This window comes from Stegostoma tigrinum, chromosome 12 (genome assembly GCF_030684315.1).
Source record: "Stegostoma tigrinum isolate sSteTig4 chromosome 12, sSteTig4.hap1, whole genome shotgun sequence".
NCBI lineage: Eukaryota > Metazoa > Chordata > Chondrichthyes > Orectolobiformes > Stegostomatidae > Stegostoma > Stegostoma tigrinum.
The window spans coordinates 1246735-1272100 of NC_081365.1; the positions used below are offsets into that span (position 1 = coordinate 1246735).

Genomic DNA, 25366 nt, shown 5'->3' on the forward strand with positions numbered 1-25366 from the left:
CCATATACCACTCATTTGAAATCCAAGAGAGTGATGTATATTTCAATCATACACCTTTCACCTGTGTAGATCACTGTAAGATTTAACCCTTCATCTGCCCCTATATTTTTATTTTCCATCACCTGGGTCACTGTTGTTTATTGCTTTCCTTTACCAGGCATGGTCTGGGCACCTATGTGTACACGCAGACGGGCTCCAAATATGTGGGAAACTGGGTGCATGGAAAGCAGGTCGAAGCTGGAGAGCTCATTCACCTGAATCACCGATACCAGGGCAACTTTCTCAATAACAATGTAAGTGTTGTTTTGTGGCAGGAATCTCAATTGTGTCTCTCACCTCACCACAATCATCTCTTGGATCTCTGTATTTCCTCACTCCATACATGTTGTGGAGGTGCCAGTCTTGGACTGCGGTGGACAAAGTCAGGAGTCACACGATACCAAGTTATAGTCCAACTTCTTTGCACTTCAAAAGCTTGTGATTTCAAGTAAAGCTGTTGAACTATAACCTGATATCATGAGACTTCTGACTTTGTCCGCTTCATACAGTCATCAAGCTTTGTGCAAGATAATTTTACTTTTAATTCAGGGTGGATAAGCATTTAATTGTCCTTGAGAAGGTGGTAGTGAGCTAGCTTCTTAAACTGCTGGTGTTGGTGCATCAGCAGAACTGTTAAGGGAGGGGTTGTAGGATTGTGAGCCAGAGTTAGTGAAAGAACATTGATTTTTTTCCAAGTCAGAATGGTGTGTGGTTTCATGTAGAACTTGTGTGCGGTGACATTCCCATGCATTAGTTGCCCTTGTCTTTCTTGATGGGTTTGGAAGTTGCTGTCCAGGAAGCCTTCCTTGGTCACTTACTACAATTTATCTCGTAAATGGTACAAACTGCTAATAATGGGCATTATTGAAGGGAGTGAATGTTACTGAAAATATATAGAAATGCTTCAAGAATTATAAGAATTGGAGTATGGAACTATGGACATTCTGGTTTAAAAAGGGTTTACCAAGGTTTTGAAGGACCATATGAAGGAATTTTTCAACAGTAATATGGGCTGTGGCTCATCTGGTTATTACTGAAAAGACCAGCAATGCTTTCAAGAGAGATAAGAAATGAAGTTTATTGCTTTCATTGCTGGAAAAACATTGTTTGGAATAGATGGGACCAATGTCCTGAAGATTGCCTAGCAGCATTCTTCTGGAGAGAAACAATGGGAACTGCAGATGCTGGAGAATCCAAGATAACAAAGTGTGAAGCTGTATGAACACAGCAGGCCAAGCAGTATCTCAGGACCACAAAAGCTGACGTTTCAGGCCTTCATCTGACATAGGAGTGGAAGTAAAGCCATTCGGCCTATCAAGTCCACTCCGCCATTTAAATCATGGCTGATGGGCATTTCAACTCCACTTCCCTGCACTCTCCCTGTAGCCCTTGATTCCTTCTGAGATCAAGAATTTGTCGATCTCTGCCTTGAAGGCATCCAACGTCCCGGCCTCCACTGCAGTCCGTGGCAATGAATTCCACAAGCCCACCACTCTCTGGCATTCTTCTGGAGTTGGTTTCTCTTTTTCCTCGATAACTAAATTTATCAGTAGAAGAAAAACACCTCCAAAGAGTACATTAAGCAGTGAAAAGACAATGATCTTCCAAAATCTCTGTATCAAGAGGTTTCTCATGGAGGAACAGGCAGATCAATTCTCCCAATTTTCCTGCCTTCTCCCATAACCTTTGATCACCCTTAATAAATAAGAAGCTATCTATTTCTTTCTTAAATACACTCAGTGACTTGGCCTTCATAGCTCTTTGTGGCAATAATTTCCACCGATTCACCACTCAGTGACTGAAGAAATTCCTATTCATTTCTGTTCTAAAGGATCATCTCATCACTCTGAGGCTGTGCAGGGTCCCTCCTATTATGAAATCATCTTTTCCATGTTCACTCTATCCAGGCCTCTCAGTATTCTGTAAGTTTCAAATGAGGTCCCCTCATCCTTCTAAACTTCATCAAGTACAGATCCAAAAGTGGTAGAGATCTAGATCAATTGTGGAAACTTTGAATAAGACTTATTTTGCTTCATTTCTACAGCCTACAGGTCGAGGGAAATACATCTTTGATTTTGGCTGTGAGCAGCATGGAGAATACCTTCAGCTAGAACAGGTAATTACAATGGGAGACGGGGAGCTGACAGAATTGCATGGTAAGCTGAGTATTAATGGTTGGCACTCATCAGCGACTGCATCCTGAATGTGGGGGTTATGGTCACTTAGTTTCTCAAGGACCTGTTCATGAGGATCCATTTGCAGGATAGTACGAAAATCTTAATATTATTGAAACTTATGGGACAGAAAATGGCAATTCTGCCTTTGGGCCTATGCTGGTTCTTTGAAAGTGCTCCAGTTCCCCTCCCAGCTCTTTGTCCCAAACCATGTTAGTTCCTCATCCCCTAATAGCTCTCCAACTGCCTTAAGGAATTTATGGGATCAGCCCCTACCAGCTTTTCAGGTCCATGCCCCAAATCTAACAATTCTTTGAGTTAGCACATCCAGTTTTTTGAATTGACAGCCAATGGCAGAATGGTATTATTGCTAGACCACTAATCGGGAGACCCAGGTAATGTTCCACCATGGCAGATGGTAGAAGTAGAATTCAATAAAAATCTGGAATTAAAAGTCCAATGATGACCCTGAAACCATTGCCAATTGTCAGGAAAAGCCCACCTGGTTCACCAACATCCTTAAGGGAGAGAAATTACCATCCAATTTCTGGTCTGGCCTAAATGTGACTCCAGACCCACAACATTGTGGTTGACTCTTCACCTGATGGGCAATAAATACTGGCCCAGGCAGGGACAACCACAACCTGTGAATGAAGTAAAATGAAAAGAAAAATTATTTGACAGGAATATTCTCTCTCCTCTCTAGATCTTTTTGCAATGATTTGAAATCCATGTCTTCTGGTTATTCCTGGAGGGAATGGATTGTCCATCTTGTTATGATCCCAGCAGATGGGAATACTGGACAAGTCAGAACTCTGTTCCCTTTTGGAGGCTTTTACATTTTTGCTGAAGTGTGGTGTAAATGAATGTAATGAATGCATTCCCTCATCGCTACACTGGAGGGTCATCATTTTTACACTGGAGGGTCATCATTTTTGCACTAAAGCCTTAGAGTGGAATTTGAGTCCAGACTTTGCAGCTGTTGAGTATGACTTTATGCTCCAGAAGAAACAAATGAACTTATAAAGTAAAATAATTGAGGAACTATCCCTTAAAGGAATACTGTAACAAACAAAAAAACCCACAGCACCCTGATTCAGTTTATAACCCCAAATGATCTTGAATTAGTTTAGTGGTCATGTGACCCTGAGTCAGAGCCACGTTAACATAGAACATAGAACATAGAACAGTACAGCACAGAACAGGCCCTTCAGCCCACAATGTTGTGCCGACCATTGATCCTCATGGATGCACCCTCAAATTTCTGTGACCATATGCATGTCCAGCAGTCTCTTAAATGACCCCAATGACCTTGCTTCCACAACTGCTGCTGGCAACGCATTCCATGCTCTCACAACTCTCTGCGTAAAGAACCTGCCTCTGACATCCCCTCTATACTTTCCACCAACCAGCTTAAAACTATGACCCCTCGTGCTAGCCATTTCTGCCCTGGGAAATAGTCTCTGGCTATCGACTCTATCTATGCCTCTCATTATCTTGTATACCTCAATTAGGTCCCCTCTCCTCCTCCTTTTCTCCAATGAAAAGAGACCGAGCTCAGTCAACCTCTCTTCATAAGATAAGCCCTCCAGTCCAGGCAGCATCCTGGTAAACCTCCTCTGAACCCTCTCCAAAGCATCCACATCTTTCCTATAATAGGGCGCCCAGAACTGGACGCAGTATTCCAAGTGCGGTCTAACCAAAGTTTTATAGAGCTGCAACAAGATCTCACGACTCTTAAACTCAATCCCCCTGTTAATGAAAGCCAAAACACCATATGCTTTCTTAACAACCCTGTCCACTTGGGTGGCCATTTTAAGGGATCTATGTATCTGCACACCAAGATCCCTCTGTTCCTCCACACTGCCAAGAATCCTATCCTTAATCCTGTACTCAGCTTTCAAATTCGACCTTCCAAAATGCATCACCTCGCATTTATCCAGGTTGAACTCCATCTGCCACCTCTCAGCCCATCTCTGCATCCTGTCAATGTCCCGCTGCAGCCTACAACAGCCCTCTACACTGTCAACGACACCTCCGACCTTTGTGTCGTCTGCAAACTTGCTGACCCATCCTTCAATTCCCTCGTCCAAGTCATTAATAAAAATTACAAACAGTAGAGGCCCAAGGACAGAGCCCTGTGGAACCCCACTCACCACTGACTTCCAGGCAGAATATTTTCCTTCTACTACCACTCGCTGTCTTCTGTTGGCCAGCCAATTCTGTATCCAAGCAGCTAAGTTCCCCTGTATCCCATTCCTCCTGACCTTCTGAATGAGCCTTCCATGGGGAACCTTATCAAATGCCTTACTGAAGTCCATATACACCACATCCACAGCTTGACCCTCATCAACCTTACTAGTCACATCCTCAAAAAACTCGATAAGGTTTGTAAGGCATGACCTACCCCTCACAAAGCCGTGTTGACTGTATTTGATCAAGCCATGCTCTTCCAGATGGTCATAAATCTTATCCCTCAGAATCCTTTCTAACACCTTGCAGACGACAGACGTGAGACTTACCGGTCTATAATTGCCGGGGATTTCCCTATTTCCTTTCTTGAAGAGAGGAATTACATTTGCCTCTCTCCAGTCCTCAGGTACGACTCCAGTGGAGAGCGAGGATGCAAAGATCTTCACAAGTGGCGAAGCAATTGCATTTCTCGCTTCCCAAAGCAGCCGAGGACAAATCTGATCCGGGCCTGGCGACTTGTCAATCTTAATGTTTGACAAAATTTTCAGTACATCAGCTTCCTCTATCTCTATCCATTCCAGCATGCACACCTGCTCTTCAAAGGTTTCATTCACTACACAGGTCGTTTCTTTCGTAAAGACAGAAGCAAAAAACTCATTTAGGGCTTCCCCTACCTCCTCAGGCTCCACACACAAGTTCCCTATGCTATCCCTGATCGGCCCTACTCTTTCTTTGACCATTCTCTTATTCCTCACGTAAGTGTAAAATGCCTTTGTGTTTTCCCGGATTCCTTCTGCCAAGCCTTTCTCGTGCCCCCTCCTGGCTCTCCTCAGACCATTTTTGAGCTCCTTCCTTGCCTGCATGTAATCCTCTCTAGCTGAACTTGACCCTAGCTTCCTCCACCTTATGTAAGCTACCTTCTTCCTTTTCACTAGAAGCTCCACCGCTCTCGTCATCCAAGGTTCCTTTATCTTACCCCGTCTTGCCTGTCTCAGAGGAACATATTTACTCATCACTCCCAACAACTGTTCCTTAAACCATCTCCACATGTCTATAGTTCCCTTACCATGGAACAACTGCTCCCAGTCCATGCTTCCTAACTCGTGTCTAATCGCATCATAGTTTCCTCTTCCCCAATTAAATATCCTCCCATTCTGCCTAATCCTCTCCTTCTCCATAGCTATGTAGAATGAGAGAGTGTTATGGTCACTATCACCAAAATGCTCTCCCACCACAAGATCTGATACCTGCCCCGGCTCGTTTCCGAGCACCAAGTCTAGAATGGCCTCTCCCCTCGTCGGCCTGTCAACGTACTGCGTTAGGAAACCCTCCTGAACACACCTTACAAAAACAGCTCCATTCAAATCTTCTGCTCGAAGGAGGTTCCAATCAATATTAGGAAAGTTAAAGTCACCCATTACAACAACCCTACTGCGTCCACACTTTTCCAAAATCTGTCGACCTATGCTTTCTACAATCTCCCTGCTGCTATTGGGGGGCCTGTAGTAAACCCCTAACGAGGTGACTACTCCCTTGCTGTTCCTAATTTCCACCCATACTGACTCAGTAGGCAGATCTTCCTCGACAATGGAAGCTTCTGTAGCTGTGATACCCTCTCTGATTAGTAGTGCTACACCCCCTCCTCTTTTTCCCCCCTCCCTATTCTTTTTAAATGTTCTAAACCCTGGAATATCCAGCAACCATTCCAGCCCATGAGAAACCCATGTCTCTGTTATGGCCACAACATCATAGCACCAGGTACTGATCCATGCTCTAAGTTCATCACTTTTATTCCTGATACTCCTTGCATTAAAGCAAACACACTTTAACCGATCCCTTGGTTCCTTCCCAGGAAAATCCTTCCCACTAGCTGGTCTACCTCTTGCTACTGCCTCACCTGCATCAACGCTCACCTCTGGTATACAGCTCAGGTTCCCACCCCCCTGCCATACTAGTTTAAACCCTCTCGAACTACTCGAGCAAACCTTCCACCCAGGACATTGGTCCCCTTCCAGTTCAGATGCAACCCGTCCTTCTTGTACAGGTCCCACCTTCCCCAGAAGGCATCCCAATTATCAACATATCTGAAACCCTCCCTCCTACACCAGCTGCGTAGCCACGTGTTCAGCTGCGCCCGCTCCCTGTTCCTCACCTCGCTATCTCGTGGCACCGGTAGTAAACCAGAGAACACTACTCTGTTCGTCCTGCTCTGCAGCTTCCATCCTAACTCCCTGAAATCACTTTTTATATCCTCAAACCTATTTCTGGCTATATCATTTGTGCCAATATGTAACACGATTTCTGGCTGTTCACCCTCCCCTTTCAGAACTTTATACACCCGATCGGAGACGTCCCGGACCCTGGCACCAGGGAGGCAACATACCTTCCGGGAATCCCGATCTTGCCCACAAAATCTCCTGTCGATTCCCCTAACTATCGAGTCCCCTACCACGAGTACTTTTCTATTCTGCCCCCTTCCCTTCTTTGCCACAGTGTCAGGCTCAGTGCCAGAGAACTGACTACTATGGCTTTCCTCTGGTAGGTCAACCCCCCCAGCAGTATCCAAAACGGTATACTTATTGCTGAGGGGAATGCCCACAGGGGATCTCTGCACTGTCTGTCTGTCCCCTTTCCTCCCCCTAACTGTAACCCATCTATCCTCGTCCTGAGCCTTAGGAGTGACCAACTCCCGATAACTCCTCTCAATTACCCCCTCTGCCTCCCGAATGATCCGTAGTTCATCCAGCTCCAGCTCCATTTCCCTAACACGGTTTTCAAGGAGCTGTAGCTGGGTGCACTTCCCGCAGATGTAGCCAGCGGAGACGTGTGCCACATCTCCCAACTGCCACATTTTGCAGGAGGAGCAAGCAACTGCCCTAGCATCCATACCCCACTTATCTGAACACCCACTCAATACTAAAGCAGAAAGCTCACTTCAAGTAATAATAACAAATTAATAACAAACTTATGTTCAATAGAGAAAGTTTAGAATGAACCTTACCTTATTAACTAGGTTAGAGGAGGAGGGCGGGTGGGAGACACTACAGTTGTAGAGTCTCGGGTTAAGCCACCTTGCTGATATATATGGTCACTGCTTTCCTTCCCGGCTGCCCCTCTGGTCCTCGTCACTTCCTCTGATGCTCCCGCTCCTTCTCTGAAAGAGGAAAAAAAAAACACCGCTGCCCGCTACCGGTAAGTAATTTTAAAAATAAACTGCTTTACCTTAGCTGCAGTCTTCCGGGTCCGTCTTGCCTCCGCTGCTGCTCGCACTCAAAAAGGCCGTTGGCGTCGAAGGGTGAGTATTTATACTCACTGCTTTCCTTCCCGGCTGCCCCTCTGGTCCTCGTCACTTCCTCTGATGCTCCCGCTCCTTCTCTGAAAGAGGAAAAAAAAACACCGCTGCCCGCTACCGGTAAGTAATTTTAAAAATAAACTGCTTTACCTTAGCTGCAGTCTTCCGGGTCCGTCTTGCCTCCGCTGCTGCTCGCACTCAAAAAAGTATAAACAGAATTGAGATAATGTGGGGTTATAAATTAAATCAGTCACACCATATATATGCTAAATCAGGGTGATGTGTGGTTTAACTCCATAGAGGCCTGTATTCATTCACCAAGTCGCCCTTCATTTACGTGTGCATAATACTTGACTCAGAGCTAGCTGCCCCACAGCCAGATCTCAGAGCAAACAGAACCTGAAACACTCCCATTCATATCTGTCAGCCAGGGCTCCCTGATAAACCCAAGCTAACAGCCCCAATCAGGGAACTCATATTCTGTGATGATCAGCTGGTTGACCTTGTTATAATCACTACAATGTGTGGTTTGTATCTTAACTAATTGTAGATTATCTTTGCCAAGATTCTGCTGCGAACAATGGGAAGGGCTTGAAGGGTCCATCTTCCAACTTGGCCACCCTGTCTCCAGTCACAGCTGAACCTTTTACGTTGACAAATGATGATGTAGCATACATTGGTTTGGCGTATTGCACACTGTGTTCTTGCATGTTGCATGATCAGTCTCTGAACTGCTTCCAATGCATTTACATTGCTCCTCATAGATGAGGACCATTACTTTTATCTTCATTTCTTCGTGGATATGAGTATCACTGGCCTGGGCAGCATTTATCATTAAGGCTTAATTGCCAAGAATGCAGTTCAGAGTTAACCACATTCCTGTGGGTCTGGAGTAGCATGTAGGCCAGACCGGGTAAGGGAACAGAGTACCTACTGCAAAGGATATACTAAACTAAATGAGCTTTTAATGACAATGACAATGTTTACATGGTTGACTCTGTGTGTGTGTGTGTGTGTGTGTGTGTGTGTGTGTGTGTGAGAGGGGAGGGGGGGTTTGTGGTGGGGGAAGAGAGAAAGAGTGTCTGTGTATGTGTGTGTGTTGGGGGGGAGAGAGAGAGAGAGAGAGATAAAGTGTGTGTGCATGTGTTTGCATCAGAGGATAGAGAGAGAGATAAAGAACGTATGTTTGTGTGTCTGTGTGTGGTGGAGAGGGAGAGAGAGAGAGTGTGCGTGTTTGTGGGAGAGACGAGTGTGTGTGTTTGTGTGTGTGAGTGAGTTTGTGTGTGTGTGTGTGTGTGTGTGTATGTTTGTGGGAGACATTGTGCATATGAGAGACTGTGTGGGTGTGTGTGTGTGTGTGAAACAGTGTATGTGCATGTGTATGAAAGTGTGTGCATGCGCATGTGAGAGTGTGTGTGTGTGCGTGTGTGAGTGAGAGAGTGTGCGCGTGTGTGAAAGAGTGTGTGTGTGAGAGAGCATGTGTGTGAGAAAGAGAGAGCATGTGTGTGTGAGAGAGAGAGTGTGTGAATGTGTGAGACAGAGAATGTATGTGTGTGTGTGTGAGAGCGTGTGTAGTGTGGTGGCATCACCTGTAGTACGATATGAACCCAAGATCCCGGTTGAGACCATCCTCATGGGCATCGAACATGGATAACAGCCTTTGCTCGGCACCACTGCATTGTTGTGTATCTCTTGGAGGATGTTTACCTGAAGATCTAAGGCTGAATGTCCTTGATCGTTGAAGTGTTCTCCCACTGGGAAGGAACATTCTTGTTTGGCGATTGTTGTGCAGTATCTATTCACCCATTGTCGGAGCGTCTGCATAGTTTCACCCATGTACCATGCCTCGGGGCATCCTTGCCTGCAGTGTATGAGATAGACAATGTTGGCTGAGTCACGTGAGTATCTGCCATGTACGTGGTGGGTGGTGTTCCCACGTGTGATGGTGGTGTCCATGTCGAAGATCTAACATAGAACCAAAAGAACTGCGGATGCTATAAATCAGAAACAAAAACAAAGTTGCTGGAAATGCTCAGCAGGTCTGGCAGCATCTGTGGAGGAGAAAACACAGTTAACAGTTCGGGTCTGGTGACCCCTCCTCAGTTCAGAAGAAGAGTCACCGGATCCAAAACGTTAACTCTGTTTTCTCCTCCACAGATGCTGCCACTCCCGCTAAGCATTTCCAACAACTTTGTTTTTGTTCGACGATCGAACATGTCTTGCAGAGCGAGTTTTGAAAAGATTTGTAGCTCAGGTTGAGGTTCTGGATGTGAGTTTGCTCGCTGAGCTGGAAGGTTAGTTTTCAGACGTTTCGTCACCATTCTAGGTAACATCATCAGTGAGCCTCTGACGAAGCCTTCGTCGGAGGCTCACTGATGATGTTACCTAGAATGGTGACGAAACGTCTGAAAACTAACCTTCCAGCTCAGTGAGCAAACTCACATCCAGAATGTCCTGCAGAGGTAGATATGACAGGGTTGTATCATGTTGTGGTTGTCCTGAAGGCTGGGTAGTTTGCTGCGAACAATGGTCTGTTTAAGGTTTGGCAGTTGTTTGAAGGTAAGAAGTGGAGATTTGGGAAAGATCTTGGCGAGGTGCTCATCGTCATTGATAATGTATTGACGGCTGCGAGAACATGGCATAGTTTCTCCATTCCCGGGAAGTACTGGATGATGAATCCTGCAGTTGAGAACGTCATTACGGTCTTTCACAGTGGCACATCGGAACTGGCAATTGTTGAGTTGAGCATTGTATCCTGTTCTTATGAGGGTGTCCTTCAACACCTTTAGGTGTCTATCGCATTCCTCCTCGTCCGAACAGATCCTGTTTATGCACAGGGCTTATCCACAGGGATAAAAACAAAGTTGCTGGAAAAGCTCAGCAGGTCTGGCAGCATCTGTGGAGGAGAAAACAGAATTAACGTTTTGGGTCCGGTGACCCTTCCTCAGAACTGACAGTGGCTGGGAAAATGTCAGTTTATGTGCAGAAAATATGAGGTGGGTGGGGTAGGGTGTAAACGATAAGACAGAGCCCGAAGGGAGAGAGTAAGACAGTTGGACAGACAAAGGAGTTGCTAACGATCAGGCTGGGAGGGTGAATAGTTGTTAATGGGGACTGTTAGTGACTAACAACAGGGGGTGTATAGGGGCAGGCTGTGTGGTAACAAGGCCCGATGTGTGGGGTGGGGAGCTGGGACATGGGACAGTTTAGGCCCTAAAATTATTGAACTCAATATTGAGTCCGGAGGGCTGTAGGGTCCCCAAGCGGAAAATGAGGTGTTGTTCCTCCAGCTTGCGTTGGGCTTCACTGCAACACTGTAGCGAGCCGGAGACAGCGATGTTGGCCGGGGAGCAGGGTGGTGCATTGAAGTGGCGGACAACAGGTAGTTCAGGGTCTTTGTTGCGAGCAGAACGTAGATGTTCTGTGAAGTGGTCGCCAAGCCTACACTTCGATTCCCCAATGTAGAGGAGACCATGTTGTGAGCAATGAATGTAGTAGACTAGATTCTGGGAAGTGCAGGTGAAGTGTTGCTTCACCTGGAAGGTATGTTTGGGCCCTTGGATACTGGGGAGTGGGGAGATAAATGGGCAGGTGTTGCACCTTTGCCTGTTACAGGGAAGGTGCCATAGGGCTGTGTGGAGGTGTTGGGGTGAAAGAAGTGTGGACCAGGGTGTCCCGGAGGGAACGGCCCCTGTGGAAGGTGGACAAGGAAGGGGAGGGGAATATGTGTCTAGTGGTGGCATATTGCTGGAGGTGGTGGAAATGGCGTCTGATCTTCTGGATGTGGATGCTGGTGGGATGGTAGGTGAGGACAAGGGGAACCCTATCTCTGTAGTGGGAGGGAAGAGAAAGGGTGAGGGCAGAAGTGCGGGAGATGGGTCAAACCCAATTGAGGCCCTGTCGACAACGGAGCTGGGGAATCCTCGGTTGAGGAAGAATGTGAACATTTTGGAGGGTCCCTTGTCGAAGTTGGTCTCACCTGAACATATACAACGGAGACGGAGGAACTGAGAGAATGGGATGGAGTCTTCCCGGAAATGGAAACAGAAATGTCGAGGAAGGGAAGGGAGGAGTCAGAGATAGGCCAGGTGAAAGTGAGGGCAGGGTGGAAATTGGAGGCAAAATTGATGAAATTTTCCAATTCTCGATGAAAGAGGGAAGCAGCACCGGTGCACCGATGATGCATCGGAGAAAGAGTTGTGGGTGGGGGCCGGAATAGGATGGGAACAAGGAATGTTCCACTTACCCCACAAAGAGACAGGCATAACTAGGGCCCATGCGGGTACCCATGGCAACCCCTCTTACCTGAAGAAAATGAGAGGAGTTGAAAGCGAAGTTGTTGAGGGTGAGGACAAGCTCAGCCAAGCGGAGAGGGGTGGTGGCAGGTGGGGATGGTTCAGGTCTTTGCTCCAGGAAGAAGCGGAGAGCCCTAAGTAACAAGGCAAATCAATGCTTGGCTGGAAATGCTGTGCAGGAGGAAAGATTTACAATCCTGGCACACTGGTACTGGCTCTGGGTTGGTGGCACCAGTATAGGCCAAATGGGTTATACTTGAACAGAGCTGAGACTGAGTTACTTGAGGAGCATTTTGTTTGTGCTGTTGGGGGGGCTTTAAACTAACTTGTCAGGGGTACGTGAGCCAAGAGAGAATATTGGACAAGAATACCATAAAATACTTGGCAGTGATGGAAATACACTAACATAAAGAATACTGGGTTAATACGTAAAGTTGGAGCAAAGGAGCAAATATTGAAGTCCAAGTAAGGGTTTCGTGCGGGTATGTGATTGTACAGAGAATAATAGAAATTATGGGGGAGTCACATGTGCAGGCTGCCATGTAGTAGAGTCACAGTGCCATAAAGTTGTACAGAATGGAAACTTCCATCAAACTCGTCCATGCCAACCAAATATCCTAAATTAATCTAGTCCCGTTTGCCAGCAGTTGGCTCATATCCCTCTAAGCCCTTCCTATTTACATAACCATCAAATGCCTTTTAAATGTTGTAATTATAGTAGTCTCCACCATTTCCTCTGGCAGTTCATTCCATACACCTAACACCCTCTGCGTGAAAAAGTTGCCCCTAAGGTCCCTTTTATTTCTTTCTCCTCTTAACTTAAACCTATGCCCTATAATTTTGGACTCCCCCACTCCATGGAAAAGTCCTTGGCTATTCACTCTATTTATGCCCATCATGATTTTATAAATCTCGATAAAGTCACCCATCAGCCTCCAGCACTCCAGGGAAAATCGACCAACCCTATTCAGCCTCTAACTGCGGCAGCATCCTTGTAAATCTTTTCTGAACCCTTTCATGTTTAACATTTTTCCCATAGCAGAGAGACCATACTTGAACGCAGTATTCCAAAAGCAGACGAACTAATGTACTGTATAGAAGCAACGTAAGACCATAAGACATAGGAGCAGAAATTAGGCCATTCAGCCCATCAAGTTTGCTCTGCTGTACAATTATGGCTGATAAATTCCTTAACTGCATTCTCCCACTTTCTCCCCATAACCCTTGATCCCTTTGATAGTCAAGAATCTATCTATCTCAATCTGAAATGAACTCACTGACCTGGCCTCCACAGCCTTCTATGGCAATGAATTCCATAGATTCACCACTCTCTGGCTGAAGACATTTTCCTTGTCTCCGTTCTAAAAGGTCTTCCCTTTACTCTAAGGCTGTGCCTTCGGGTATTACACTCTCCTACCAATGGAAACATCTTTCCAACATCCACCCTGCCCAGGTCATTCAGTATTCTGAAAGTTTCAGTTAGATCCCGACTCATCCTTCTAAACTCCAATGAGTATAGTCCTAGAATCCTCAAACATTCCTCATATGTTAAGCTTTCCATTCCTGGGACCATTCTCGTGAACGTCCTCTGAACCCACTTCAGGGCCAGTATATCCTTCCTGAGATATGGGACCCAAAATTTCACACAATACTCCAAATGTAGCCTGACCAGAGCGTTATAAAGCCTCAGTAGTACAAGTCTGATTTTATATTCAAGTCCTCTCAAAGTAAATGCCAACATTGCATTTGCCTTCCTGACTACTGACTTAATCTATAAGTTTACCTTGAGAAAATCCTGAACTAGAACAGCTCTTGCATTTCAGACTTCTGAATTTTCTCCCCATTTATACATGGATTTAAATAAGGCATTTGATCAAGTTCCCCGTAGAACAGAGAACATAGAAGATAGAACAGTACAGCGCAGAACAGGCCGTTTGGCCCTCGATGTTGCGCCGACCTGTGAACTAATCTAAGCCCCTCCCCCTACACTATCTCATCATCATCATATTCTTATCCAAGGACTGTTTAAATGCCCCTAATGTGCCTGAGTTAACTACATTGGCAGGCAGGGCGTTCCATGCCCTTATCACTCTCTGAGTAAAGAACCTCCCTCTGACATCTGTCTTAAATCTATCACCCCTCAATTTGTAGCTATGCTTCCTTGTACAAACTGACGTCATCATCCTCGGAAAAAGACTCACTGTCCACCCTATCTAATCTTCTGATCATCTTGCGTGTCTTTATTAAATCCCCTCTTAGCCTCCTTTTCTCCAACGAGAACAGACCCAAGTTCCTCAGCCTTTCTTCATAGGGCCTGCGTTCCAGACCAGGCAACATCCTGGTAAATCTCCTCTGCACCTTTTCCAATGCTTCCACATACTTCCTGTAATGGGGCGACCAGAACTACACGCAATATTCCAAATGAGGCCGCACTAGCGTTTTGTACAGTTGCAGCATGACATCACAGCTCTGGAACGCAAACACTTTACCAATAAAACCTAACACACCGTAAGCCTTCTTAACAGCACTATCAACCTGGGTGGCAATTTTCAGGGACCTATGTACATGGACACCAAGATCCCTCTGCACATCCACACTACCAAAAATCTTTCCATTGACCCGGTATTCTGCCTTCCTATTATTCTTTCCAAAGTGAATCACCTCACGTTTATCCGCATTGAACTCCATTTGCCACTTTTCAGCCCAATTCTGCAGTTTATCCAAGTCTCCCTGCAACCTGCAACATTCTTCCACATTGTCCACCACTCCAACGACTTTAGTGTCATCTGCAAACTTACTAACCCATCCACCAATGCCTGCGTCCAAGTCATTTATAAAAATGACCAACAGCAGTGGTCCCAAAACAGATCCTTGAGGCACACCACTAGTGACCTGACTCCAGGCTGAATGTTTTCCATCAACCACCACTCGTTGCCTTCTTACAGAAAGCCAGTTTCTAATCCAAACTGCTAAATCTCCCTCAATCCCATGCCTCTGTATTTTCTCCAATAGCCTACCATGTGGAACCATATCAAAGGCTTTACTGAAGTCCATGTACACCATGTCAACTGCCCTACCCTCATCCACATGCTTGGTCACCTTCTCAAAAAACTCAATGAGGTTTGTGAGACACGACCTGCCCTTGACGAATCCATGCTGACTATCTCCAATCAAATTGTTGCTTGCTAGATGATTATAAATCCTATCTCTCATAATCCTTTCCAAAACTTTTCCTACAACAGACGTAAGGCTCACAGGTCTATAATTACCTGGGCCATCCCTATTGCCCTTCTTGAACAAGAGCACAACATTTGCAATCCTCCAGTCCTCTGGTACCAAACCTGTAGATAATGTGGACTTAAAGATCAAGGCCAAAGGCGTCGCCACCTCCTCCCTAGCTTCCCAGACAATCCTCGGAAAAAATCCCATCCGGCCAGGGGATTTATCTACCTTCACACCTTCTGGAATTGATAACACCTCCTCCTTACTAACCTCAATCCTTTCAATTCTAGAAGCCCGTAACTCAGTTTTCTCCTCTACAATACTCTCCTTTTCCAGAGTGAAAACAGATGAGAAATATTCGTTTAGCACCTCTCCAATCTCCACCGGGTCCACATTCAAATTCCCACTTCTGTCTTTGACTGGCCCTATTCCTACCCTAGTCATCCTCTTATTCGTCATATACCTGTAGAAAGCTTTAGGGTTCTCCTTCATTCTACCTGCTAATGTCTGCTCATGTCCCCTCCTTGCTCTTCTTAATTCTCTCTTTAAATCCTTCCGAGCTAATCTGTAATTCCCCATCGCCTCATCTGAACCATCTCGTCTCATCGTCACATCAGCCTCCCTCTTCCGCTTAACAAGAGGTACAATTTCTTCAGTCAACCATGATTCCCTTACCTTATCACTTCCTCCCTGCCTGACAGGGACATACCTGTCAAGGACACGCAATATCTGTTCCTTAAACCAACTCCACATTTCGATTGTCCCCATCCCCTGCATTTTGCTAACCCATTCTATGCCTCCTAAGTCTTGTCTAATTGCATTATAATTGCCCTTCCCCCATCTATAACTCTTGCCCTGTGGTATGTTCCTATCCCTTTCCATTGCTGAACTAAACATAACCTATTTATGGTCACTCTGTCCAAAGTGCTCACCTATCACTAAATCAAACATCTGGCCTGGTTCATTACCAAGTACCAGATCCAGTGTGGCCTCCCCTCTTGTCGGCCCTTCGACATACTGTGTCTGGAAACCCTCCTGCACACACTGGACAAAAACTGATCCATCCGACGTATTAGAGTTATAGCATTTCCAGTCAATGTTGAGGAAGTTAAAGTCTCCCATAATGACCACCCTGCTCCTTTCACTCCTGCCCAGAATCGTTTTGTCAATCCTCTCCTCCACATCCCTAGAACTTTGCGGAGGCCTATAAAAAACTCTCAGCAGTGTTACCTCTCCTCTCCTGTTTCTGACCTCAGCCCATACTACCTCAGTAGACGAGTCCTCATCAATGGTAGGCTCATGCAGAAAGTAAGGAGGTATGGGATGGGGGAAATGTGGCAGACTGGATTCAGAAGTGGATGACCCTTGGAAGACAAAGGGTGGTAATGGACAGAAAATATTCAATGTGGTGCTCAGTTATGAGTGGTGTACCACAAGGATCTGTTCTGGGTCCTCTTCTATTTGTAATTTTTGTAAATGATTTGGATGAAGGAGTGGAAGTGTAGATTAGTAAGTTTGTGGATGATACAAGGGTGGCTCGAATTGTGGATAGTGCGGAGGGCTGTTCTAGCTTACAAAGGGACATTGATAGGATGCAGAGCTGGGCTGAGAAGTGGCAGATGGAGATTTTAACCCAGAAAAGTGTGAGGTGATTCATTTTGGAAGGACAAATTTGAAAGCAGAATACAGGGTCAACGGAAAGCTTCTTGGCACTGTGGAGGAACAGAGGGATCTTGGGGTTCATGTCCATAGTTTCCTAATAGCGTCACCCAGGTGGATAGAGTTGTTAAGAAGGCGTATGGTGTGTGAGCTTTCATTAATATAGGGATTGAGTTCAAAAGCCGTGAAGTTATGCTCCAGCTTCACAAAAGCCTGGTTCAGCCACATCTGGAGCACTGTGTCCAGTGCTGGTCACCTTTTTACAGGAAAGATGTGGAAGCGTTAGAAGAGGTGCAGAGGAGATTAACCAGAATGTTGTGGAATGGAGGAAAGGTTGAGAGAGCTAGGGCTTTTCTCTTTTTAGGACGATGAAAGATGAGAGGGGTCTTGATAGAATACAAAATGATCAGAAGTATAGATAGAGTAGACAGCCAGAGACTTTTTCCTAGGGTGGAGGTAGCTTTTACGAGGGGACATAGTTTTAAAGTGATAGGAAGTAAATATCGGGGAGACGTCAGAGGTAGCTCAGAGAGTGGTAGGGGCATGGAATGCATTGCCAGAGAGGGTAGTGGAGTCGGCCTCATTAGGGACATTTAAGTGGCTATTATATAGGCATATGGATGATAGTATAAGGTAGGAGTGGAGGTTAGATAGACCTTAGGTTTAGGGTAAAATTTTGGCACTATACCTTGTGCCGCAGTGTTTTTACTGTGCTGTACTGTTCTGTGTTCTGTTTAGAAAATAGTCCATGGTTTTATTCTTCTTACCAAAGTGCATAACCTCACACTTTCCCAAGTTTTACTCCATCTGCCACTTCTTTGCCCACTCTCCTAACTTGTCCAAATCCTTCTGCAGCCTCCCCACCTCCTCAATACTACCTGTCCCTCCACCTATCTTTGTACCATCTACAAACTTAGCCAGAATTCCCACAGTTCCTTCATCTAGATCATTAATGTATAAAGTGAAAAGCTGTGGTCACAGCACTGACCCTTGCGAAACACCACTTTCTCACCGGCTGCCATCCTGAGAAAGACACCTTTATCCCAACTCTCTGCTTTCTACCAGACAGCTGATCTCTATTCCTGCTAGCACCTTGCCTCTAACAGCATAGGCCCTTATATTACGCAACAGCCTCCTGTGTGGCACCTTATCAAAGGCATTCTTGAAGTCCAGGTAGATAACATCCATTGGCTCTCCTTGGTCTTCCCTGCTTGTTACTTCCTCAAAGAATTCTAGCAGATTTGTCAGGCATGACCTCCCCTTGATGAAACCATGCTGACTTTGCCCAATTTTACTATGCACTTCCAAATAGTCTTTTGCCTGACTCCCTTTTTAAACAGGGCTGTTACATTAGTGATTTTCCAGTCCTCTGGGACCCTCCCTGACTCAAGCAATTCCTGAAAGATCACCACTAAAACTTCTATTATTTTGGATGTGAGTTTGCTTGCTGAGCTGGAAGGTTAGTTTTCAGACGTTTCGTCAACATTCTAGGTAACATCATCAGTGAGCCTCCGACGATGCGCTGGTGTTATGTCCCGCTTTCTATTAGAAAATAATATTTATTAGAAAATATTTATTAGAAAATAAATCGAAAGCGGGACATAACATCAGCGCTTCGTCGGAGGCTCACTGATGATGTTACCTAGAATGGTGACGAAACGACTGAAAACTAAGCTTCCAGCTCAGCGAGCAAACTCACATCCAGAACCTCAACCTGAGCTACAAATCTTCTCAAAACTCGCTTCTATTATTTCTTCAGCTATCTCCTTTAGAACTCTGGGGTATAGTCCATCTGGTCCTGGGGATTTATCCACCTTCAGGCCGATCAGTTTTACTGGCACCTTTTCCTTGGTGATGGCCACCATACTTAGCTCTGCCCTGACTCTCTTGAATTTTTGGGAGATTACTCGTGTCTTCCACCGTGAAAACTGATGTGAAGTAATTATTCACTTCCTCAGCCATCTCCTTGTTCTCCACTACCATCTCTCCACCGTATTTTCCAGGGGCCCAATGTCCACTTTTGTCTCTCTTTTGCTTTTTATATACCTAAAGAAACTCTTACAGTCTTCATTTATATTACTGGCTAGCTTACCCTCATATTTAATCTCCTCCCTCCTTATTTCTTTTTTCTTTCTCTGTTGCTCTTTGTAAGCTTCCCAGTCCTCTGGTTTCCCACTGCCCTTCACCACATTATGTACTTTCTCTTTTGCTTTTATGCCATCCCTGACTTCCTTAGTCAGCCATGGTTGCCTCATCTTCCCTGCACTATGCTTCTTTTTCCCAGGGATGCATTTTTGCTGCATCTCCTGAATTACTCCCAGAAATTCCTGCCATTGCTATTCCACTGTTTTTCTTGCTAGGCTCCTCTCCCAGTCAATTCTGCCCAGCTCCTCCCTCATACCTCTGGAGTCGCCTTTATTCATGACGTCCCAATTCCCGCACTGACCAATAAGGCAAGTATACCAAAAGCCTTTTTTACTGAGGAAGGGCCACTGGACCCAAAATGTTAACTCTGATTTTTTTTCCCACAGATGCTGCCAGATCTGCTGAGCTTCTCCAGCAACTTCTGTTTTCATGCCTTCATCACTACCCTGTCTACCTGTGACTCAACCTTCAAGGAAGTATGAACCTGTACTCCAAGGTCTCTTTGCTCTTCAACACTTGCCAGGTCCCTACCATTAAATGCATGAGTCCTGTACTGATTTGCCTTACCAAAATGCAACACCTCACATTTATCTAGATTAAACTCCATCAGCCACTCCTTGGCCCATCAGTCCATATGATCAAGGTACGGTCGTATTCTGAGGTATCCTTCTTCACTGTCCACGACACTAACAATTCTGGTATTATTTGTAACTTTTTAACCATTCCTCCAATATTTGCATCCAAAAATGAGCAGATCCAGCGCCAATCCTTGCCATACACTGCTTGTCACAGACCCCAGTCTGAAAAACAATCTTCCACCACCGCTCCCTGCCTCTTTTTATCAAACCAATTTTGTATCCAAATGGCTAGCTACCACTGGATTCCATGTGACCTAACTTTGCTAACCAGATTCCCATGTAGAACCGCATCGATCGCCTTGCTGAAAACATGGACAACATGCTCTGCTCTGCCTTCATCAATCTTCTTTGTCACTTCTTCAAAAAACTCAATCAAGTTCATTGAGACACAATTTCCAATGCACAAAGCTGTGTTGGTTGCTCGTAATCAGTCCTTGCCTTTCCAAAGGCATGTAAATCCTGTCCCTCAGATTCCCCTTCAACAGCTTAGCTACCACTGACATCAGGTTCACTGGTCTATAGTTCCCTGGCTTTTCCTATGAACCCTTCTAAAATAATGGCACCATATTAGCCACCCTCCAGTCTTCCGGCACCTCACCTACTGATGATACAAAAGCCTCAGCAAGGAGCCCAGCAATCACTTCCCTAGCTTCCCACAAAGTTCTGATATACACCTGATCAGGTCCTGGGGATGTATTCATCTTTGTGCATTTTAAGATGTCCAGCACCTCCTCCTCTGTAATACGGGCATCTATCAATATATCACTTTATTTCTCCAAGTTCTCTCGCTTCGATTTCCTTGACATAAAATACTCACTTAGTATCTGACAATGCTGTGGCTTTAATGGGTGTGTTTTGTTCTGGTTTCTTTTAGACAGAGATTGGGAAACGGGTGACGAGAAATTTGTGGGAATATAAACAACTTGTGAGGCCTTGGGGATTTTTTAAAAGTTGAAACAGTAGAAACAGCCTGGATGGGTATGGCAAGCTCCCACAGACCAGGATTTCTAGGTTTTTTTGATTCAGCAGAAGTTTTGAAGAAATACAAGCTATTTCTTCCCCTCTCTTGGTTATAGCTATAGGCTGGGGTTTCTGTCTGCTGTTAGATTGTATCCTTCTGAATTTGTCTTTTTGTGAAGAGATGTTACTCTATATGAACAGTTAACTAGTAATAGTTACTGTATCTATTATTTGTGATAATGGGAACTGCAGATGCTGGAGAATCCAAGATAACAAAGTGTGAAGCTGGATGAACACAGCAGGCCAAGCAGCATCTCAGGAGCACAAAAGCTGACGTTTCGGGCCTAGACCCTTCATCAGATAGGGGGATGGGGAGAGGGTTCTGGAATAAATAGGGAGAGAGGGGGAGGCGGACCGAAGATGGAGAGAAAAGAAGATAGGTGGAGAGGAGAGGATAGGTTGGAAGGTAGGGAGGGGATAGGTCAGTCCAGGGAAGACGGACAGGTCAAGGAGGTGGGATGAGGTAGTAGGTAGGAAATGGAGGTGCGGCTTGAGGTGGGAGGAAGGGATGTGTGAGAGGAAGAACAGGTTAGGGAAGCAGAGACAGGCTGTGCTGGTTTTGGGATGCAGCAGGGGGAGGGCACAAGCTGGGCTGGTTTTGTGATGCGGTAGGGGGAGGGGAAGAACTGGGCTGGTTTTGGGAATGCAGTGGGGGAAGGGGAGATTTTGAAGCTTGTGAAGTCCACATTGATACCATTGGGCTGCAGCGTTCCCAAGTGGAATATAAGTTGCTGTTCCTGCAACCTTCAGGTGGCATCATTGTGGCACTGCTGGAGGCCCATGATGGACATGTCGTCTGAGGAATGGGAGGGGGAGTTAAAATGGTTCGCGACTGGGAGGTGCAGTTGTTTATTGCGAACCGAGCTAAGGCGTTCTGCAAAGCGGTCCCCAAGCCTCCGCTTGGTTTCCCCAATGTAGAGGAAGCCACACCAGGTATAATGGATACAGTATACCACATTGGCAGATGTGCAGGTGAACATCTGCTTAATATGGAAAGTCATCTTGGGGCCTGGGATGGGGGTGAGGGAGGAGGTGTGGGGGCAAGTGTAGCACTTCCTGCAGTTGCAGGGGAAGGTGCCGGGTATGGTGGGGTTGGAGAAGAGTGTGGAGCGGACAAGGGATTCGCGGAGAGAGTGGTCTCTCCGGAAAGCAGACAAGGGTGGGGATGGAAAAATGGCTTGGGTGGTGGGGTTGGATTGTAGATGGTGGAAGTGTCGGAGGATGATGCGTTGTATCCGGAGGTTGGTGGGGTGGTATGTCTCTCCCTATTTATTCCAGAACCCTCTCCCCATCCCCCTCTCTGATGAAGTATCTATTATTCTGTTAAGTTTTCTAACAGAGTTAATTTCTCCTAAGCTCTTCTTTCTTATGTTATATTTTAACTGTATTGTTTGAATAAATTGCGTTTTGCTTTAAAAATAACGAGAAATCATAGTCTGAGAACTGTCCATACCCATCGAGGCTGCTCCTTTTCCAATGTTAAAAAACCGTCAAGCTCTCACAAGGTGTTTATCTTCTCATAGGCTACTCACTACCTGTCCCCCAGTGTCTCTAAAAGAAACCAGGACAAAACACACCTCTTAAAGTCACAGCATTGTCACAAGTATCTCACCCATCTCCTGCAGTTCCACACATAGATGGCCTTGTGGATCTTTAATGGGCCCTATTCTCTCCCTAGTTAAAATTTTGCCCTTAATGTATTTGTAGAATCTCGTTACATTCTCCCTGATCCTTTCATGTCCCCTTTTTACCTTCTTGAGGGTATCTCACCAAGGGATTCACTCAATTCCAGCTGTCTATATTTGTCTTATGCCTCCCTTTTCTTGACCAGAGCATCAGTTTCCTTCGTCACCCAATGTTCCCTACACCTACCAGCCTTGCCCTTCACACTAACAGGAACATGGGCTACCTTCAAAGAAGAGATGGTTTGGATATAGTTGAGTTTTTTTTCCCCCTCAAATGAGAAAGGCTGAACAAACAAATCCACAGCTCCCTGAATGAATAGGGAGGTAGAAATGAAGATAAATAAGAGGAAAGCTGTGCTGCAAGGATGGTCTCAAGGGTAGGTTTCAGATTCCTGGGGCATTGGGACTGGTTCTGGGGGTGGTGGGACCTGTACAAATTAGATGGGTTACCCCTTGGCAGGACTGGGACTGATGTCCTAGGGCAGTTAGAGCAGTTGGGGAATGTTTAAACTAATATGCCAGTGTGTTGGGAACATATGGAAGGAGTCAAAGAAGGAGGGAGCAAGGACAAAAGCAAAATGTAGAAAACGGAATAAGAAATGTAACAGGCTGATAAACCAAATACATTAAGGGCAAAAGAGTAACTAGGGAGAGAACAGGCTCATTAAAGATCCACTAGGCCATTTATATGTGGAATCGCAGATTCAAACGGGGCTATTGAGAAAACTAAGGAGGAGACAAACACCGTTAAAAGGACAAGTTTAAAAGCTTTGTGCCTTAATGCACAGAGCATCTGCAATAAAGTAGATGAACTAATCAGGCAGATAGATGTAAATGGGTACGATATAATTTGGGATTACAGAGACATGGATGACCAGGGATACGTACTGAATGCCCCAGGTATTCAGTATTTAGGAAGGATAGGCAAAAAAAAAGAGGTGGTGGAGCAGCATTGCTGGTTAAAGAGGAAACTAACAAAATAGTGAGAAAGGATATTAGCTCTGATGATGTGGAGTCTGTATGGGTGGAGTCGAGAAATACCAAGGGGCAAAAAACATTAGTAGGCATCATATATTGATCCCTAACCTGCAGCAGTAATGGCAAGAATGGCTTTAAACAGCAAACTAGAGATGCCCATATGATAATGAAATATTGGTAATCATGGGTCATTTTAATCTGCGCACAGATTGGGCAAATCAAATTAGCCACAATGCTGTCAAGGAAGAATTCTTGGACTGTATAGGGGATGGTTCTCCTACCAATATGTGGAGATGCCAACTAGAGAGCAGGCCATCTTAGTCTGGGTGCTGTGTAGTGACAAGGAAATCATTACCAATCTAGCTGTGCGAGCCCTTGGGGATGAGCAACCATAACATGACAGAATTTTTTTGCCAAGGTGGAGAGTGAGGTAGTTGATTTGGAGACGAGTGTACTGAACCTTAATAAAGAAGACTACGAGGATATGAAGTGTGAGTTGGCCTTGATAGATTGGGGACAGTTACTTAAAGGATGACAATGGATAGGCAATGGCAAACATTCAAGGCATGGGGAAACTGCAATGACAGTTTATTTCTGTGTGTCATGAAAGTCAAATGAGTGAGAGAGACAATCCATGGCTTACAAAGGAAAGAAGAGATAGTATCCGATCCAAGGAACAGGCATACAGATTGACCAAGAAAAATAATAAATCTGAGAATTGGGAGCAGTTTAGAATTCAGCAAAGAAGGACAAAGGGATTGATTATGAAGGGGAAGTAGAGCATGAAAGTAAATTTGCAGGGAACATAAAGACTGATGCTGAGAGTTTCTATAGGTACGTGAAGAGAGAGAGAGAGATTGGTAAAGACAAAGGTAGGTCCCCTACAGACAGAAATGGGGGAATGTATAATAGGGGATAAAGAAATGGCTGAGGAACTGAATACATACTTTGGTTCTGTCTTCACAAAAGAGGACACCAATCAGATATCAGAATTGTTGGAGGATGCAGGATTTAGTGAGCGGGAAGAACTGAGGGAGATCAATATTAGTAGAGAAACGATGCTGAGAAAAGTTTTGCGATTGTAAGCCAATTAATCCCCAGGGCCTGAGAATCCACATCTCAGAGTACTTAAGGAAGTAGCTCTAGAGATAGTGGATGCATTGGTGGTCATCTTCCAGGATTCTGTAGAATCTAGAACAATCCCTGCAGATTGGAGGGTGGTGAATTTCACTCCAATATTCAAAAAGGGAGGTGGAGAGAAAACAGGGAACTATAGACCGGTGAGTCTAACATAAGTAGTGAAAATTCTCGAATCCATTGTCAAGGTTTTTGTAGCAGAGCATTTAGAAAGCAGTGGAAGGCCCAGAGTCAGCATGGATTTATGAAGGGGAAATCATGCTTGACAATTCTGTTGGAATTCTATGTATATGGAACTAGTAGAGTTGACAAGGGGGAGCCAGTCGATGTAGTTATATTTGGACTTTCAGAAAGCCTTTGACAAACTCCCACATAAGAGACTCATGTGCAAGATTAAAGCGCATGGGATTAGGGGAAGTATATTGGGATGCATTGGAAACTGGTTGGCAGAGAGGAAACAAAGGATAGGAATTAATGGGTCCTTTTCAAATTGGCAGGCAGTAAATAGTGGGGTTCCAGAGGGATGGATGCTGGGATCCCAGCTATTCACAATATACATTTGTATTTGGATGAAAGAACAAAATGTAACATCTCCAGGTTTGCAGATGATACCAGGTTGGATGGGGGTGGGGGGGTGTGGTGGTGAACCGTGACAAGGATACCGAGATCCTTCAGCATGATCTCAACAGGTTGGGTGAGTGGACAAATCAATGGCAGATGCAGCATAATTAGAATAAATGTGAGGTTATTCACGTCAGAGGCAAAAACAAGAAGGCAGATTACTACCTGAGTGGCTGTAAATTGGGAGAGGGGAGTGTGCAGCGGGACCTGGGCATCCTTGTGCAGCAGTCGCTGAAGGTAAGCATGCAGGTGCAGCAGGCAGTAAAGA

General features: G+C 45.3%; 1 protein-coding gene across 1 annotated transcript in view; it reads left to right on the top strand.

Moving 5' to 3' along the window:
• Window positions 1-25366, top strand: part of rsph1 (radial spoke head component 1) — an 87632-nt gene that overhangs the window by 41597 nt on the left and 20669 nt on the right. The window contains exons 5-6 of the mRNA XM_048540914.2: window positions 158-293; window positions 2084-2155. Of these exons, the coding sequence (XP_048396871.1) occupies window positions 158-293; window positions 2084-2155 (208 nt within the window). The remainder of the gene's footprint in view (window positions 1-157; window positions 294-2083; window positions 2156-25366) is intronic.